This window comes from Lissotriton helveticus, chromosome 7, assembly GCF_964261635.1.
Source record: "Lissotriton helveticus chromosome 7, aLisHel1.1, whole genome shotgun sequence".
NCBI classification, from domain to species: Eukaryota; Metazoa; Chordata; class Amphibia; order Caudata; family Salamandridae; genus Lissotriton; species Lissotriton helveticus.
In genome coordinates, this window is record NC_136068.1 from 1,198,055,225 (window position 1) to 1,198,072,160 (window position 16,936).

Consider the following 16,936-nt stretch of genomic DNA (forward strand, 5'->3'; position numbering starts at 1 on the left):
CTGGCAGGTTTACGGGGCAGGTCTTGGCTGTCGTCACAGCCAGCAAGAGGAGGAGTGGTGGGCAATTAAGTGTGCATGATGGTTTGGCTGGCCGTTTTGAGCCGGACAAACAATCATGCACACTTTGCATGTTCCCCATCATCAATACACAGCCTGGTGAGGAACATGCACAGGCTCCCTGTCCCCATCTGAGTGCCAAACCATGGCACTCAGACCAATCACAACGGTGCATTGCAGTGTGATTGGCTTAGGAGAGCCTGGGTGTGCTTCATGCTTCAAAAAGGAACAGAAGAGGACAACCCTACCCCCTTCCCACCCGTGCTACTCGTGACAGCCTCCACTGATTCTGTTGCACTTTGTTTAGACACCATGAGATATTGATACTTAATCAAAGACAATATGAATAATTATGCAATTTACTAAGGACAAAAATGTTGTGTACTTTACAGAAAATGTCCTGAAATAAAAATGTTGTGAAACATGCTCCGTATACTTTATATGTGCTGTTTTACATGTTGCTTTAAATCACAGGAATTTAAAATGCACGTTTCACTTTATTAATTCTGTTTCATTTTATTTAGACACCATGAAATATCTGATACTCAATCAAAGATAATACGATTAATTTGGGATGCTTATAAACTAAAATTGGAAATGCAAACTGTTTTCTGCACGTGTCACTTTATGTACCTCCTTTCATGATCTCGATGAATTCTAGTTGGAACTGAATTTTGTGACCTCATGATCCATTATTAGATGTTTAGAGACTTTGTGGCATATGTATCAAAACCCGTTATTGCGATATTCATCGCTATTTGAGAATCACAAAACGGGATGTATATTTTGCGATTTCTTGGTATTACTGAATTGCGATAAGCAAATTGCGAAATCGCAATTAAGGAATACCTTTCCATTTATTCCTATGGAGCCCCATAGGAATAAATGGGAAGTCATTCTCAATTTGCGATTCGCAATCTGAGAATCGCAAATTGAGAATAATTTCAAGGGTGCAAGGATGTCATAAGGACACCCTGATGCACCCCTGAAATGAGCATGTGTGTGCATATGGCGCACATACATGTCCTAAGGGCATGTATGTGAGCCACATGGCACTTTGAAAAATGCCAAAAAGTGAATTCGCAAATTACTACCAACTTGAAGTTGGTGGTAATTTGCGATTTCTTAAGGAGAATTCGCACAACTTGGGTGCTTGTTACACAGCATTTAAGGAATCGCAGTTTGCGATTCCTTAAATGCTTACGCAAAACTGAGAATAGCAAAATTAGCGATTCCTTAATAATGCAATGTGAAAATGTCTCATACATCGCGTTTTGTGATTTTTGACACGCAAACGCTGTTTTTTTCAAATCACAGCATTTGCGAATAAAAAATTATTTCATACTTATGCCCCTTTAACTGTATTGTTTTGTCCAAAAGTATATACTCTTTTGTTTGTTGCGGCATATAGATTTGGAGTTAGGTAAAGACCAGCTTTGCATTAGGGAAGCTAGGAGGGATTGGGACGATCAGTTTTGGTGCGATTTAAAGGTTGCCAGTGTAAGGCGGGATGCTGGAGGTTTCTGGAATTTGGTAAGGAGCAGGAACAGGCCAGATTGTACCCTTATTACATGTAACATCACGGGGAAAGTGTGGTTTCATCACTTTTCTCTTCTTTATTCCACCCATCCTGATGAGGGGTTGGGGCCGACTACATCTCTTGCTTTGGGCCTCTCTGAGGCAAGTGACGCGTTACTTTTCACACCGAAGGAGGTGGAAGACGTGATCAAATCCCTAGTGCCAAATAAAGCAGCAGGCCTGATAGGCTACCGGGGGACCTACTTCGTTTGCATCCAAAAGATTGGGGTAAGCTCATATCAACTTTACTCAATGCCATCATGTATGGTGCGGCGATTCCAGACTCGTTGAAGGGGGCTGAGGTTGTCCCGATTTTTTAAAAGGGCTGTCGGGACGACCCCGCGAATTATCGCCCTATAAGTCTTATAGACTCCACACAGAAGGTAGCCGGAAAGGTTGTTCTGGGGAGAGTGCTCCAGTGGGAGGTCGAGAATAAAATTCTCTCAGAATTTCAAGCAGGTTGTAGGTCTGGCACTGGGACCATCGAGCAGGTTTTTAGACTGATGCTCATTTACTGGAAGGTGGTAGTACTTGGCAAAGGCAGTCTTTATCTCGCTTTTATCGATCTAAAGACTGCCTTTGACCTGGTGCCTCGGGACCGCTTGTGGGGGTACTTCTCGATCTGGGGATTCCTGCATACATTCTGTCCCTGTTGGTGAAGCTGCATGATGGGAACTATGCGCAGGTGAGGTGGGGTACCCAGGGCCAGAAGACAGCCAAAATTCCAGTGGATAGGGGCGTCCGCCAGGGGTGCGTCCTTGCCCCCACCCTGTTCTCACTATATGTGAACGGGTGGTGGAGCATCTTTTAAATCAGCCATCTGACACTCCCTCCTTGGCGGGAAAGAAAATACCCACGCTCCTATTCGCGGACGACACCCTGCTCATCTCAAAGTCCCTGATGGGCCTACAGAGCCTCTTGGACAATTTTCAATCCTTTTGTAATAGCAGGGGCCTCAAAATCAATACTGATAAAATCAAGTATTTAGTACTGAACCTCCCCAGGAAGCTTGGTCGCCCTCCTTCTTTAAACCGTGTGCCCCTGGAAAGGGTCAAGGAATTTGACTATCTGGGCATCCGCTTATCTGATTCTATGCAGTGGGGCCCTCACCTCCAAAAAATGCTGCTGGGTCACAAAAGGGTTGTAGGGGCACTGATCAAAGAGCAACGCTCATCCTCATTTAGGCCTATTGCCCCAGTCTTAGATATTTATGGAGCAAGGGGAGTTAGTGCAGCGCTTTATGGGGCTGAACTTTGGGGACTAGGTTCTATTGACCATCTTCTAAAATCCGAAAATAAATTTCTAAAGGATTTGATGTCCCTTCCCCACAGCATCTCCACGCTTCCCTTGTTGTTGGACATGGGTTGTCGCTCGATCAGAGACCAGGCCCAACTACGCCCACTTTTACTGTGGGCACGTTTATGGAGAACTCCCGAACTTGCTAGCTATGCGGAGGGGCTAATGGAAATATTGTCAACGCCCGGCTGGTCAAAAATCGGGTGGCTTACCAATGTTAAAACACGGCTTGAAAATCTGGGTCTTGGAGATGCTTGGGTATCTTATCTAGGAGTGCTCCCCCCAAATATGTTCTTAAATCCATGTATTGGCAGTGGGTAGCTAACAAATTAAATTCAAACCCCAAGCTTAGCAGAACAACCACTGAGTTCCTTAGGATCAAGGATGTCCCCCTCTGTGAACCCTACATGGATTTGATTTCTAAATCCTTTGACCGAGCGTTGTACTTCAAGTTCAGGGTGGGTTTGCTTCCACTGAGAGAATTGTCTGCCCGCTGGAACATTCCTGCACAAACCTCTCCCTCTTGCATATTTTGTACTTTTAGAGTGGAGTCTGTGGCCCACTTTTTATTTGAATGCCCGGCCTACAAATCTCCAAGGTCTTTGTGGCTAAAACCCTTATGCAGGGAGCTGGGTACCAGATACCATACAGTCGCTCTGAGAATTTTGAGGTGGGATACCCGGCCACTGTATGTTTGTGGTATGGCCAAATACCTCGGCTGGGCCTGGTCAATCAGATGCAAAAGGCGAAAACTCATTGTTTAATTGCGGTCATGTATTGGACCTTCTTATCTAATTTATTGGAAAGTGTATCATTTTTATCTGATTAGCCACTGGATTTTAACTAACAGTTTTACTTTGTTGTTTTATGTAATGCTTTTATGATATTTTTATTATCGAAATAAAGCTGATTGACTTGACTTGACTTGATATTTTGTTCTTCGAGATTTCGTACACATATTTTGGTAGAAGAATGTTTTTTCGTAGTCAATACTAAGATAGAATACCAGCGATTGCGTATCTGTAAGAGGCTTTTCAAGTCTAAGAGTGGAGTAATTGGGTACTGTTTGACCTGACGGTTCTGTTGATGAAGCACTCTTATATACAGCGATTGAACAAAGGAAACAAACTGCCTTCAAATCGTAGTTTCTCGTAAGTACTAGTGAAGTGATAATAGGCTTTGGTAACAAGCTGAGTGCCTTTGTTTACCCCCATTGCTTTAGCGTCTATAACCTCCTTGCGAGGATCATGCTTGAGCCAAAGGAGGGCTGATGGACTCTTAAATGCACCTTTTGTTTTGGGGCCTGCTGGATTAGAAAATAAGAAATTCCCTTCATCGCCTGCATATTGCTGCTCCATACAGAAAGCAGATTCCGTGCTGGAGCTGCTAAATTATGTCCCAATGTTAGCAAATTGCACTGAAACAAATTCAGGATATTCCACTGGGGCTAGACAGATCCCCGATCTGGTTTAATGATAGCTGCCAAATCAGGCTTACTCCCCCTCATTTGAGCACTGATTGGGAGCATTACTGGTATTGGAGTAAGGGTTGCCTGGTAAATCGGATTTAATGACTTTCTCCGTCTCAGTCATAGATTAGCAGTTTTTATAAAAACCAACTATCAAAACCTCAGTGTCATCAATAAACTGGACTGGGGAGAGTATGGCTTCGTGTCTTGGCGTCTGTGGAACATCATGTGATTCTGGGAAAATCACTTAATCTCCCCATGTCCATGAACATTGCCTGGATACCCTCAAGGGTGATAAGCCGCGCTATATAAATCTACAAACTTACTTCTGATAAGTATGCTAACCGTGTGCTTATTATTTTCTTAATCCTTCCTAAAGTAAACTTATGAAAAAAATGATTTTTATTCCTACCTAGGCTTTTATATGAGGAAAAGGCTACTTCCGCTTATACAGTACTTTGAACCTTTCACTGGCAAGACTTGCCAATTCCATAATAAGTATGCCTCACTTTGTACATATATTGTGTGCTCCAAACAACTATTTATGAGTGACTTAGTGAATGTGAGTTGTTCACATGTCAAAAGTCGTTTACTTTGACATGTCAAGGCTACAGCTTTGGGAGTACAACTGTACAGGGCAAACCATGTTTTCAAAGATACACACGTAGATAGTGTAAGGGGGCACTACCACCAATATGTGGCATATGACGTTTTCACTACTGAAGTATACCCAACATTGCGATCTTTGTAATGGGCAGATCACATAAACTGGGGAGAGTGTAGCAGCATTCCAGCACCTAGAGTCAAAATAGGTCAGGATGAAAATCGCCTTGCCAAGATAACTGTGCAAAAATACAGCTGTATTTAATCATACATAACTGGTAAAAAAGGTTCTATATTGCCACCTCTGGGTTCTGGTGACATCCAAACCACTCAACCTTTTAGTCTCATGGTTTAAACCGTCACCAGAATACCTCAACTGCAATACTGTTCTAAATTACGCATCCATGTTCCACAGGGAGCCATGACATATGGAACATATTTCACAGTTGTCTGTGAAATAAGGATTCATCTCCATTATGACAGTCTATTGACAACTCTGCAGAGTTTGTCATTATCATGGTTACTAGGATTATGCAACATGGAGGACCAAACTACATGGCATGGTTATAGAAAGTATGCAGCAAAAATGCAAAATATAGAGCACATTCTACGGTGGCATTATTTTCATCCACTTGAGCTACAAACAATTGTTATGTATTTTTTGCAAATGTGTGGCATATTATTTGAGAAAACCCATAATTATGCGGGGAAATGCTGCAGCCACGGAATAACATAAATATACTGGTCTTCTCCGATGTCCATTGTTTTATCAACAATTTATTCAAGAAAGGCAAATAAAACATCAACATTCTAATTTCAATCAGTGCCGTTTGTTAGCTGCATTTCGAAGAAACAGATTTTTGAAGCTAACTAAAAAATAAAAATTGCATAACGGGTAACATATAACACATTCCTGCATTGCCATTTTGGGGTTCTTGTGTCATTTATAATCCACTTGGCTTTTTGTCTCATGGTTTATGATGTCACCAGAACTTCTAAATGGCAGTATTGGATCATAATGTACAGTTACCTTTTATGCTTCCTCTAAACATATATATAGATAAGCTCCTGCAAGCTCACATACGAACTACAACCAGTGTCACTTATCTGTTTTATAGAGAAATCTTAAAAAGTTCCTGCCAAACACTTCATTTTTGGGGCGTTATATCTGGCCCTGACAAGCAAGGGCAATTGGTAATATGTTTTTATAACGTTTATGTCACAAATATAAAAAGAAGAAAAGGAAAACATGCTATCATCCAAGTGCCTGCGATAAACGTTTTAAATTAAAACAAAATATATATTCTTTTCATGTAATTTGAATAGAACACTATGTGGGCTTTCTATCAGCTAGGTGTAATTAGAACAATATAAAAAATCTTTTTAGTTTTAAAGCACATCACAGGAAAACAACTAGGGTTTGCATCACCCTCACGGCTGATCACCAGAAATCGAAGTACAGAAGGAGGAGTGTTACAAGTCAACCCGGGAAGCCACATCCGCTCTACTGTTCTTCGAGCAGCTATGCACTGGTAGAACAATCTACCCAGTTTATTCTCATCAGATACATTCTCAGTTGCATTCTGCATATTAAATAATATAGCAAGTGCACACCATGCCACAAAGCCATTACACCTTTATTTTTGGTCTGGTCTGCTGGCAGCTTTAGTGTCCCACCAGCCTTATGTAATATAAAAATGATACAACACACACACGTATGTTAAGAGGAGGGCGTTGTGTCAACCCTCTTCAGCCACTGCTCTATTCATCTGTCATTCACATTTTGTTTATACCCACCACTGCATTCAACATGAGCCCACTTCAGCCATTTGCTCTCTTGTACGGGGAGTGTTGGACTTTGACCTGACCACATATGCACAACAGCTGAACAAGCAATCTTCATTGCTAGGACTGGTGAGCCAATACTTTACTTTGCCAATGTTTTTTCTTTTTATTCTATCCCCTTTTTTCATTATTTTTTTAAACATCTTTCTATCAACAGAATTTTTCATCTTTTTTAATCATCCATGCATGTTTAAACAATGCCTTTATGTTATAGTTAAAACTAGCTTTTCTGTACCCAAATGAAAATCACATTGTCCTGCAATGTGCATCATTTAAAATTCAGACTACAGTTTATGCAACAGTAGGGAAAGAGTTGGACTTCAGAGGGGTTAAATTTACTATTCATACTCCAAACAGCACAACAGTAAGGACAGTGTTGGACTCCGCAAGGGTTACATTTACTATTACCACTCCAAACAACACACCAGTTGGGAAAGGGTTGGACTTTTAGAGTGGTTAGAGATTTACTCCAGTCTAAGCAACAGTAGGGAAAGTACTTCATTTCAAACGCATTATACACATGAATAACCCTATTACTGTGGAAAAAATATTAAACTCTGTGTGTGGTGTGTGAGTGGTTGTATGGGTGAATAAGTAGGTATGTGAGTACCTGTATGGGTATGGCTGTGTGACTTGCTGTATAGGTGAGTGAGTGAGTGTGTGAGTAGCTGTATGGATGAGTGAGTGGCTGTGTGAGTAGCTGTATGGGTGAGTGAGTGGGTATATGAGTGGCTCTATGTATGAGTGAGTGGGTGTGTGAGTGTCTACATTGGAGAGTGAGTGGGTGTATGAATGGCTGTATTAGTGAGTGAGTGCTGTGTGAGTGGCTGTATCGGTGAATAAGTAGCTGTGTAAGTGGCTGTGTGGATGAGTGACTATGTGTAAGTGGAGGTTTGGGTGACTGAGTGGCTGTTAGAGTGGGATCTTGATTAACTGATTGGTTGTCTGAGTGGCTGTACAGGAGAGTGAGTGTCTATGTGAGTGTCTTCAATGGTGAGTGAGTCGCTCTGTTGAGAGGCTGTATGCATGAGTGACTAGGTATGCGACTGGTTGTATGGGTGAATAAGTAGGTGTGTGAGTAGTTGAATGGGTGGCTGTGTGGCTGTGTGAGTCACTGTATGGTGAGTGAGTGGCTGTGTGGGAAGTGAGTGGCTGTGTTAGTGGCTGTATGGGTGTGTGAAAGGTTCTATGGATCAGTGAGTGGGTGTGTGAGTGGTTGTATGGGTGTTTGAGTGGGTTTATGAGGTGTGTGGGTGTTATGAGTGGATGTATGAATGGTTCTGTGGATTATGTCATCAGTGATGTCTTTTGAGATGTCATTTGTGATGTCATCAGTGATGTCACTGATCATGTCATGCCTGATGTAAGACGGGAGTTCCCTAAAAGTGACCTTATGGGTCTGTGAGTTGGTGTGTGAGTGGCTGTATGGGTCTGTGCAGTGGGAGGATAAAGAGGGCAGGGTCTTCAATGAACTCTCAGCCATCCCGCTGTGTGGGACTTAATGGTGGTAGCAGAAGGGGTTATTGGGCCCCCATGGACCCTCAGCAGCCAAAAGGACTTCATCCCCCCAACCAGTAGTGCACCAGGAGGCACGTTTGCAGAGTGGTGGAGAAAGGGGGCAGGACCTCTGACCAGTACTCAGCAATCCTGCTGTGTGTGACTTACCGAAGGTAACAGGAGGGGTTCTTGGTCCCCAAGGACCCTCAGCACCCAAGGGGACTTCAACCCCCAACCAGCAGTGTGCCTGGAGGCATGTTTGCAGAGTTATGGAGAAAGGGGATGGGGTCTCCGATTACCTCTCAGCAATCCCACTGTGTGGGACTTGTTAGAGGTAACAGGAGGGGCTCTTGGCCCTCAAGGACCTTCAGCATACAAAGGGACTTCATCCCCCAACTAGTAAGCATTAGGATGTGCGTTTGTAGAGTGGTAGAGAAAAGAGGAGTGACATCATATGACCTCTCTGCAATCCCGCTGTGTGAGACTTACTAGAGGTTTACAGGAGGCGTTCTGGGCCCCTAAGGACCCTCAGCCTACAAGGGGACTTCATCTCCCAATCAGTTGTGCGTCAGGAGCGCATTTGCAGAGTGGTAGGAAAATAGGTGGGGCCTCTGACCAGCTCTCAGCAATCCCGCTATGTGGGACTTACTGGAGGGGTTCTTCACTCCCAATGGCCTTCAGCATCCAAGCGGACTTTATCCCCAACCAGTAGTGCGCCAGGAGGCGTGGCCGCAGAGGGGTGGAGAAGGGGCGGGGCCTCGACAACCTCTAAGCGATCTCACGGTGTAGGAATTACTAGAGGTAATAGGAGGGGTTCTTGGCCCCAAAGGTCCCTCAGTATTCAAGGGGACTTCATACCCCAACCAGTAGTGCCAAGAGGCGCGTTTGCAGAGTGGTGGAAAAAGGAGGTGGGGCTTCATCAACCTCGAAGCAATCCCGCTATGTGGAACTTACTGGAAATAACAGGAGGGGTTCTTGGCCCACAAGGACCCTCAGCATCCCCCAAGCAGTAAGCATGAGGCGGTACGTTTGTAGAGTGGTGGAGAAAGAGAGCAGGTCCTCTGCTACCTCTAAGCAATCCCACTGTGTGGGAATTACTGGAGGTAACAGGAGGGGTTCTTGGCCCAAAAGAACAGTCACCATACAAGGGGACTTCATCCCCCAACCAGTAGTGCACCAGGAGGCACATTTTCAGAGTGGTGGAGAAAGGGGGTGGGGTTTCCGATGACCTCTCAGCACTACTGCTGTGTGGGACTTACTGGAGGTAACAGGAGGGGTTTTTGGCCCCAAATTACCCTCAGCATCCAAGGGGACTTCAACCCCCATCCAGTAGTGCACCAGGAGATGCCTATGCAGAGTGGTGGAAAAGGGGTGGGGCCTCCGACCACCTCTCAGTAATCCCGCTATGTGGGACTTGCTGGAGGCAACAGGAGGGGTTCCTGGCTCTAAAGGACCCTCAGCATCCCAGGGAACATCATCCCCCAACCATAGTGTGTCAGGAGGTGTGTTTGCAAAGAGGTGGAGAAAGGGGGCATGTCCTTCGACAACCTCTTAGCAATTCAGCTATGTAGGACTCACTGGAGGTAACAGGATGGTTTATTTGCCCCCAGGGGCCCTCAGCATCCAAGGGGACTTCATCCGGCAACCAGTAGAGCGCCAGGAGGGGTGTTTGCAGAGTGGTGGAGAAAGAGTGTTTGGCCTCAGATGACCTCTAGGCAATCCCGCTGTGTGGACTTACTGGAGGTAACAGGAGAGGTTCTTGGCCTCCAAGGACCCTCAGTATCCAAGGGGATTTCATCCCCTAACCAGTAGTGTGCCAGGAGACACATTTCAGAGTGGTGGACAAGAGGGCGTGACCTGTGATGAGCTGTGTCAGGATTCGCGGTTCCACAGGGGACGGAGGTCGCACTGAGCACCTCGTGGGATCCCCACATTCCCCGACGCTGAGAATTTTTTTATAAAGCAATTTATAGGCCTTCATGGGTCCCCTCTAACACAAGCATGGGGTCAAGGCACATCTACCCTAACCCCTTTATTCACATTGCACAGAAATTTTCAGACCCGGGGACCATTTCCCGACAAACAATATGGCAGCCGCAACTTTTCTGTAAAGGTGCTGCCAGCCAATCAGACCTTTGCTTTGGCACACGGATCCATGCCCCTACATATATGAATATATATATGTGTATTTTAAAAAAACAAGTTAAATATACATATAAAAAAAGAAATAAAGGGAAAAAAATTGGATATTATAAATTCACATTCCTTAATTACCAAAAAGAAGATAAAATCATTAGTAATAGCTTTAATTTCAGTTAACACCTCAAGAAAACAATTCAAATAACAAATATCATAGCGCAAACAAACTTTCACAAACACTTACTGTCATATAAATTAAAAATGGTAAACAAATTATAAATTGTTAAATGATATACATAATTAATTACCAATTAATAACTTAAATATAAATATCAAATATTATAAAAACATATATATTGTCTTCCCGTACCAACTCATCCAAAAGATGTAAAACACATTTGAAAATATATGTGTAATACACATATAGATACTAAAATCCATAAGAAAATAAATTAACCAATAAAACAATTATACAATTATTATTAACTTGAGTATTTTACATAGTTTGTAATCAAATAGCAAAATAATGTTAAAAAAATACATCAATTAACTTGCATATATTTTAAGTAATTTCCAACCCTACACCCCTGCTAAACCTGCAGCCCACACCTAAAATATGACTAAAAGAAATCAGCATTAAATAATTTACATACTTTTTAATAAATTAAAGGGGGCGGAGCTTGCCACAGTGCAAGATGGCCATGTAGAAGAAGAGCTCCGCGAGCCATCGGCACCACGCTATATGAATTCTGGCAATCCAGACAATAAACTGCCCGCCAGAACACGCATCTGTTGCTGCGAAGTTTAAGGCACCGATCAACACTTCTCGGTTGGAGATTGAGGCAGCGAAACGTCCAGAGGCCGCAGCTGGCTTGGGCCGAGGGAGAGAGGCAAGTTGGGGGTAGCGTGCCCGCTGAACAGAAACTCACAGTGCAAAGGGCGGACTGCGACGCCGCTGCCTGCAACACTGACCGGAGGGTTCCGGGGGCCTTCCGACGCTGCCAGCCATCCGAGACGACTGCCCCCGGCTGCTGTGGGGGGTCCCTTGCTGCCGGCGCGGAGTCCTGCAGCCTGAGGCCTAGACGTGCTGCACAGGCATATTGCACTGTGGCGGGGCCCGCGGCTGCCGTGCGGAGGTCCCTGGGAGGTGGCGCAGAGGTCCCTCGCTTCACGAACACTGACCTGGCTGCCCATTCCAAGACCTGCGGGGAGCCCATGCACCTCGCTGGCGGCAGGGCGTGCCCCGTGTGGAATAGACATCAGAGGATGTGAGCGGGACCCCATTGGAGCGTCCGGATCCCCGGAGCTGGGCCTGCCCTTTCGCACAACCTACTCGCCTGGCGGCGTGTGCACGAGGGGTGCTGCCTGTCCTTACTGTGGCCTGCAATCTGTAATGAGACACGCGCAGCTGGGAGGAGAGGCCCTATATCTGGTCACAACTGCCTGCCACTAATTGCAGACTCGTGGTGGGAAATGCCAAGGTCCCCCATCCACCATCATTCATGGCAGAGGACTTTCCCGGCCTATCTCAGCACCTGGCAGAGTGAGGAGGCGGGGGCCACTGCAATTTCCCGGCCTCTTAGTGGGGGGTCCCCCCTTGACGGCGAGACACGCTGCGGCTGCGGCAGGTGCCCTGCACCTCTATCGTGATCAGGTTTGAAGGGGATTGCGGCACGGGACGACTTTGCGGTCCCCCCCAGGGTTTCCTGCCTGCTTGTTTCCTAGGTGCTTCCCAATGAGCGGCGGCCCCCTGGCGCTATAAAGACAGTGACGCACATAGCATTCGGACGGCTCGTTCACCATCTACATCCTGGAAGGACTGCCTCCACTCTCTCCAGTCAGGAGCCACCATCATGGGTAGGGTAGATAAGACCTCAAACCCGACTTCCATTCGACGCTAAAAGCACCAAAGCCAAAGAGGCGGAGAGGGCGCGCACGGCAGATTCTGGAGTAGACCACTCAGTGGCCGATCCGAATGAGGTCAAGCAAATGTTTGCAACCAAACAGAAAAGCCTGTTGGCAATGGATTGGAAAATCGACTCTCTGGTATACCGAATGGATAGGATGTCGGAGCGCCTGGATATGCAAGCAGAACACACAGATATGGCTGAACAAAGGATTACAGAGGTTGAGGAAGCTCAGACCGAGACAGACCAGGTACAGAAACAAATGGCTATAACCATCGTCATACTCCAAGACAAAACAGAGGATTTAGAAACCCGATCCCGTCGCAGCAACATACGTATAACGGGCCTGCCGGAGTCCACCCCATGCGCAACGCGTAAAAAACTTCACAGAAAAGTTACTCATCTCCTTACTGGGCCATGACACCTTCTCGGACCAGTTTGTGATCGAGTAAGCACATCGATCATTGGGCCCGCGGCCACCTCCAGGCGCCCAACCACGCCCAGTGATAGCCAAGCTTCTGAACTATCGAGATCGGGACTCGACTCTGCGATGAGCCAGAGAATTAGGGAAACTCCGATATGAGCCACCCAAACAGACCCAGCGGCCCACACCTAAGCTTTAACTAAAATAAATTAGCACTAAACAATTTACACAATAATCAATTAAATCATCAATTTACAAAATATATAACCAATTAAATAAATAATTAACAATGAAATTAACTTCCCACCCAATGCCCCTACAAACCTAGCAGCCTGCCCCTAAAATATAACTAAACTTAGTTAGTATTAACCAATTTATATAATTATTTAAACTATAACTATTTAATGAACACTTAATTGTTAATCACGTAATTAACTTTCCACCCTATACCCCACCGAACCAAGCAACCTGCACCTACAATATAAGTAAATAAACCAGTATTAAACCATTTATATCATAAATATTTAATCATATAATTAATTAACAATAGCTAATTGTTAATTATTCATTACTTTATTACCTTCCCACCCTATCCCCTTACAAACCCAACAACCTGCTACAACACTATAAATTACTATTAACAAAAAAAATGACTTATAAATACAAACTGTATTTAAAAAAAGTTATAACAACTAAACAAATTGTAACACATATGCCCAAATATGTGGGATTATTCTGCGTGCTCCCTGTACCCTATTGCTGGAGTGTGGCGGAATGTGCACAGTCCAGTCATTGGAGATACATACCGCAGAATGACTTACCTGGATTCCGGCTCCCACAGGGTCGTAGTCATCAGGGGTTCAGCTGCTCAGGTGTATTGGGGACCTGGAGAAAGGGGTCCACGGGGGAAACTGCTGGAGAGAAGCAGATTTGGGTGAGTATGCACCCCAAAACCTTTGTTTCCAATGACTGAGGTTGTCGGCTGGGCCGCCACATTCAGGTTGTCAGAAACCCACATCGTAATCCGGACAGTGGTCGAAGATCCCTATATTGACCTGTGGCTGTTGTTTTTCACCATCTGACATCTAGGCGTTCGGGGAAAGGCTGTCAGAGTCAGTGGTCTGTCAGCAGTCGGTCGGAGTACACAATGCATGCATCGTAATCCGGCAGTCAGACCGCCCAATTCCGACGAGACCGTGGCAGTCCGACCTCCTCCGACAGGTCAACAGAAGCCGGCCCGACCGGCATCGTAATCGGCCCTAAATTACTGAATAGGATAGGAAAAATAATATTCTTAAAATGTATGTTACTTACCAAAAAAAACAATATTCTATTATTATGTCAACTAAGGGAATGTACCTGAGCCATCTTAACACGGGGAGAAATTATAAACACTTTTGTGCACTTGCAGATGTCAGCATTCTTAAGCAAGCCAAGTTTCAGCTCTTATGTAACAGAGTAAAAGTTCTGACCACAGAATAGTGAATATCATTCACAATAGAGCTAATATTCGCCAGGAAACAGCAGCTTGAAAACTAAATTATTCAGAAGTAATCTAGAGGATATGTCCAAAAGTCTCTTTTTTAAATAATACAGGAAGTCTTACCTTATCATTTTCTGGAACTGTTATTGTTTTCAGCAGCTATTTCCTCCCATGCGAGCCAAGGTAGAAATATTTAAGTGTGGATGATCAGGGATTTTTGCTTGTGCATTTCAGGCATGAACCGCAGGGGGCCTACATCTCAGGCTTTGATTCATAATGAGGTGGGGGCACTGAGTAACCAGTGCATAGTGACAATTTTGTTGTAAATGTCATGCACTTTATCTATTTTTGCAGGAATCGGAATCATAAACACAAGATCAGTCTTTCCCACTTGCATGCCACTCCATTTGGCCAGAGTGTGTTTTGCCTTCCATCCCTACCACCCTCCACGGATTTTGAGCTAGTTAATCACTACAATTGCTTCTAAGGAAGCCATACATAAGAATGTGATCGATGCTGTAGGTTCCTGCTTAGATGAATATCCACTAGATGTGTACGATGTGTACATTATTCACTGCATGGGTTCACATACAGTGCATGAAGCAGAAGCACACATTGCACCCACCCACCGTGTTTCGATTCTGAGGACATGTCTTTGTGAGTACACCACACCATCCCCTTGTCTGACACCACGTGAACGAACAACACACATGTGGCTGTAGAAAGCTATTGAAGAGATCAGCTTAGTAACTCACAGACAGTCCTCTGGCCGCGGTCTGTAGTAGAACGGGGGGACTTTTGCCTCATATTTCGCTTTAGTTAGGAGATTCCCATTTTCTTTCATGTTCTGCAAAAGAGAAAAAACTTGAAAAAGCGGCACCAAATATCTGAGACACTTATTCAGTCAACAGCCAGCCTGGAGCTAACCACTGACAGACAATTTGTTTCGTCTGGATCCTAAGTAATTCTAAGCAACTTGACTTTGGTTAAATTATTCTCCAGTTAAGAATCATTGGAATTTCATATTTTACTACATTTCCCTTCACTTATTATCTTATTTGTCACCCCGCGTTCTTTCAATAGGGCAGTTCTCCTTTTGAGTTCTCCTTTTGAATGAGAGAACTACTCGCATCTCCCAGCATGTTTCTCCCCAGTGACCTTGATAAATGTTTCTTCGCTCTTGGAGCTAGAGCACTATGCATGATAAACTCCTCATTCAGGCTGCAAGTCTGCCACAGCTCCAGTACTGTATGGCTAGGTAACATCAAAACAAAACATACCCACTAATAACAATCGTTTCAAAAGCAACCATTAAATTATCTCTGGACTTTCTTTGACACCAGACAAAGGTATGGGTGGGTAGTTCTAAATTGACAGCATCAATGTTACTTCTGTAAATGTGGAAACAACAGATACAAGCACCATCTCTAAGTGACTTAATGGAAGATATAACTTTTTCTGACACTTCCATGATGTGGAACTCCAGCAGTACCCATACGTTATCACCTGTAATTTATTCGAATGTTCCCTTTCAAGATTCACAAATTACAATAGAACAGACCGCTTTTTAAGCAATCTTGATCACATTGCGCTGTCCTATTGGCTCGTACTTTGGGCATTATTCAAGTCTTGGTATGTGGCTGAGGCAGGTCATATTAAACAGTTTCAAGGCAAGCAGCAGTGTGCGTTCGTGCTTCCACTGGGTTAGGCCTCGCCCAGTAATTTATCACCTTTAATATATTCTAATGTTCCCTTTCAAGATTCACAAATTATAAAAATAGAACCACCGGCTATTTATGGAATCTTGATCACATTGAGCAGTCCTAATGGCTCTTATTTGGGTCATCCAATGAGTTTCAAGGCAAGCAGTTGTTGACCTGCTACTACTGGGTTAGGCCTCGCCCAATAATTTGTCATAATATTCTATGAATATAGAAAATGGGGGTGATAGGATCTTGTCTTTTATAATTTTTCTTAGTGTAGTTCTTTATCAATCTTTGTAGAGGAAGCGAGCTTGGTTAGGGGTACACTCACTTTTTTCAATTTGGACATTTCGAATCATTTTTCCATTTTTAACATTTTCAAAAGTTGTACAGTGTAGCTGAAATATGCTTCACCCTATGTGGCACACCTCGGCTGTGGTTTTCACAAGGCTGCATGTCTTAGAGGTTCTGAGAATTGTTTCTGTGTGCTGCTTTAGCCTCCCATTGAAATCATCCTGCCCTCTATTCAGCCTCTGTCTGAGACTCATAGTAAATTTGAAGCAATGGTGCCAGTTTCTGCAGGTGTGCAGTGGCATAAGAAAGAGGCAAACAACGTAAGAGAAGTCACTCTGAATCCTGCTGAAAAAGTGTAATAATTATGATGACGGGTTAAGGTCATGAGTAAATTGGTATATATTTTTACCCAGGACAAAAGGTTTTAAGATCAACCGTGGAAAGTAACTAGGGTGCTCTTTCTCCTTCCTCTGTCCCAAGTGGCTGTTCCCAAATCCTCTTAACTCAACATTCCTGACTCCTTCAATCACATGCTACCACAAATTAAAATCCATAAATCACACACTACACATACTCCAAACATACTAACACTACCAAATACCTTCCCCCTAAACAATAGAACTATAAAACTACAATCTTCTT

At 44.1% G+C, this 16,936-nt stretch overlaps 1 protein-coding gene across 2 annotated transcripts in view; it reads right to left on the reverse strand.

The window, feature by feature from the left end:
* Positions 1–16,936, reverse strand: part of ADAP2 (ArfGAP with dual PH domains 2) — a 267,951-nt gene that overhangs the window by 178,540 nt on the left and 72,475 nt on the right. For both annotated transcript variants that reach the window (XM_078654379.1, XM_078654378.1), the window contains exon 3: positions 15,053–15,144. In XM_078654379.1, coding sequence (XP_078510505.1) covers positions 15,053–15,144 — 92 coding nt within the window. The remainder of the gene's footprint in view (positions 1–15,052; positions 15,145–16,936) is intronic.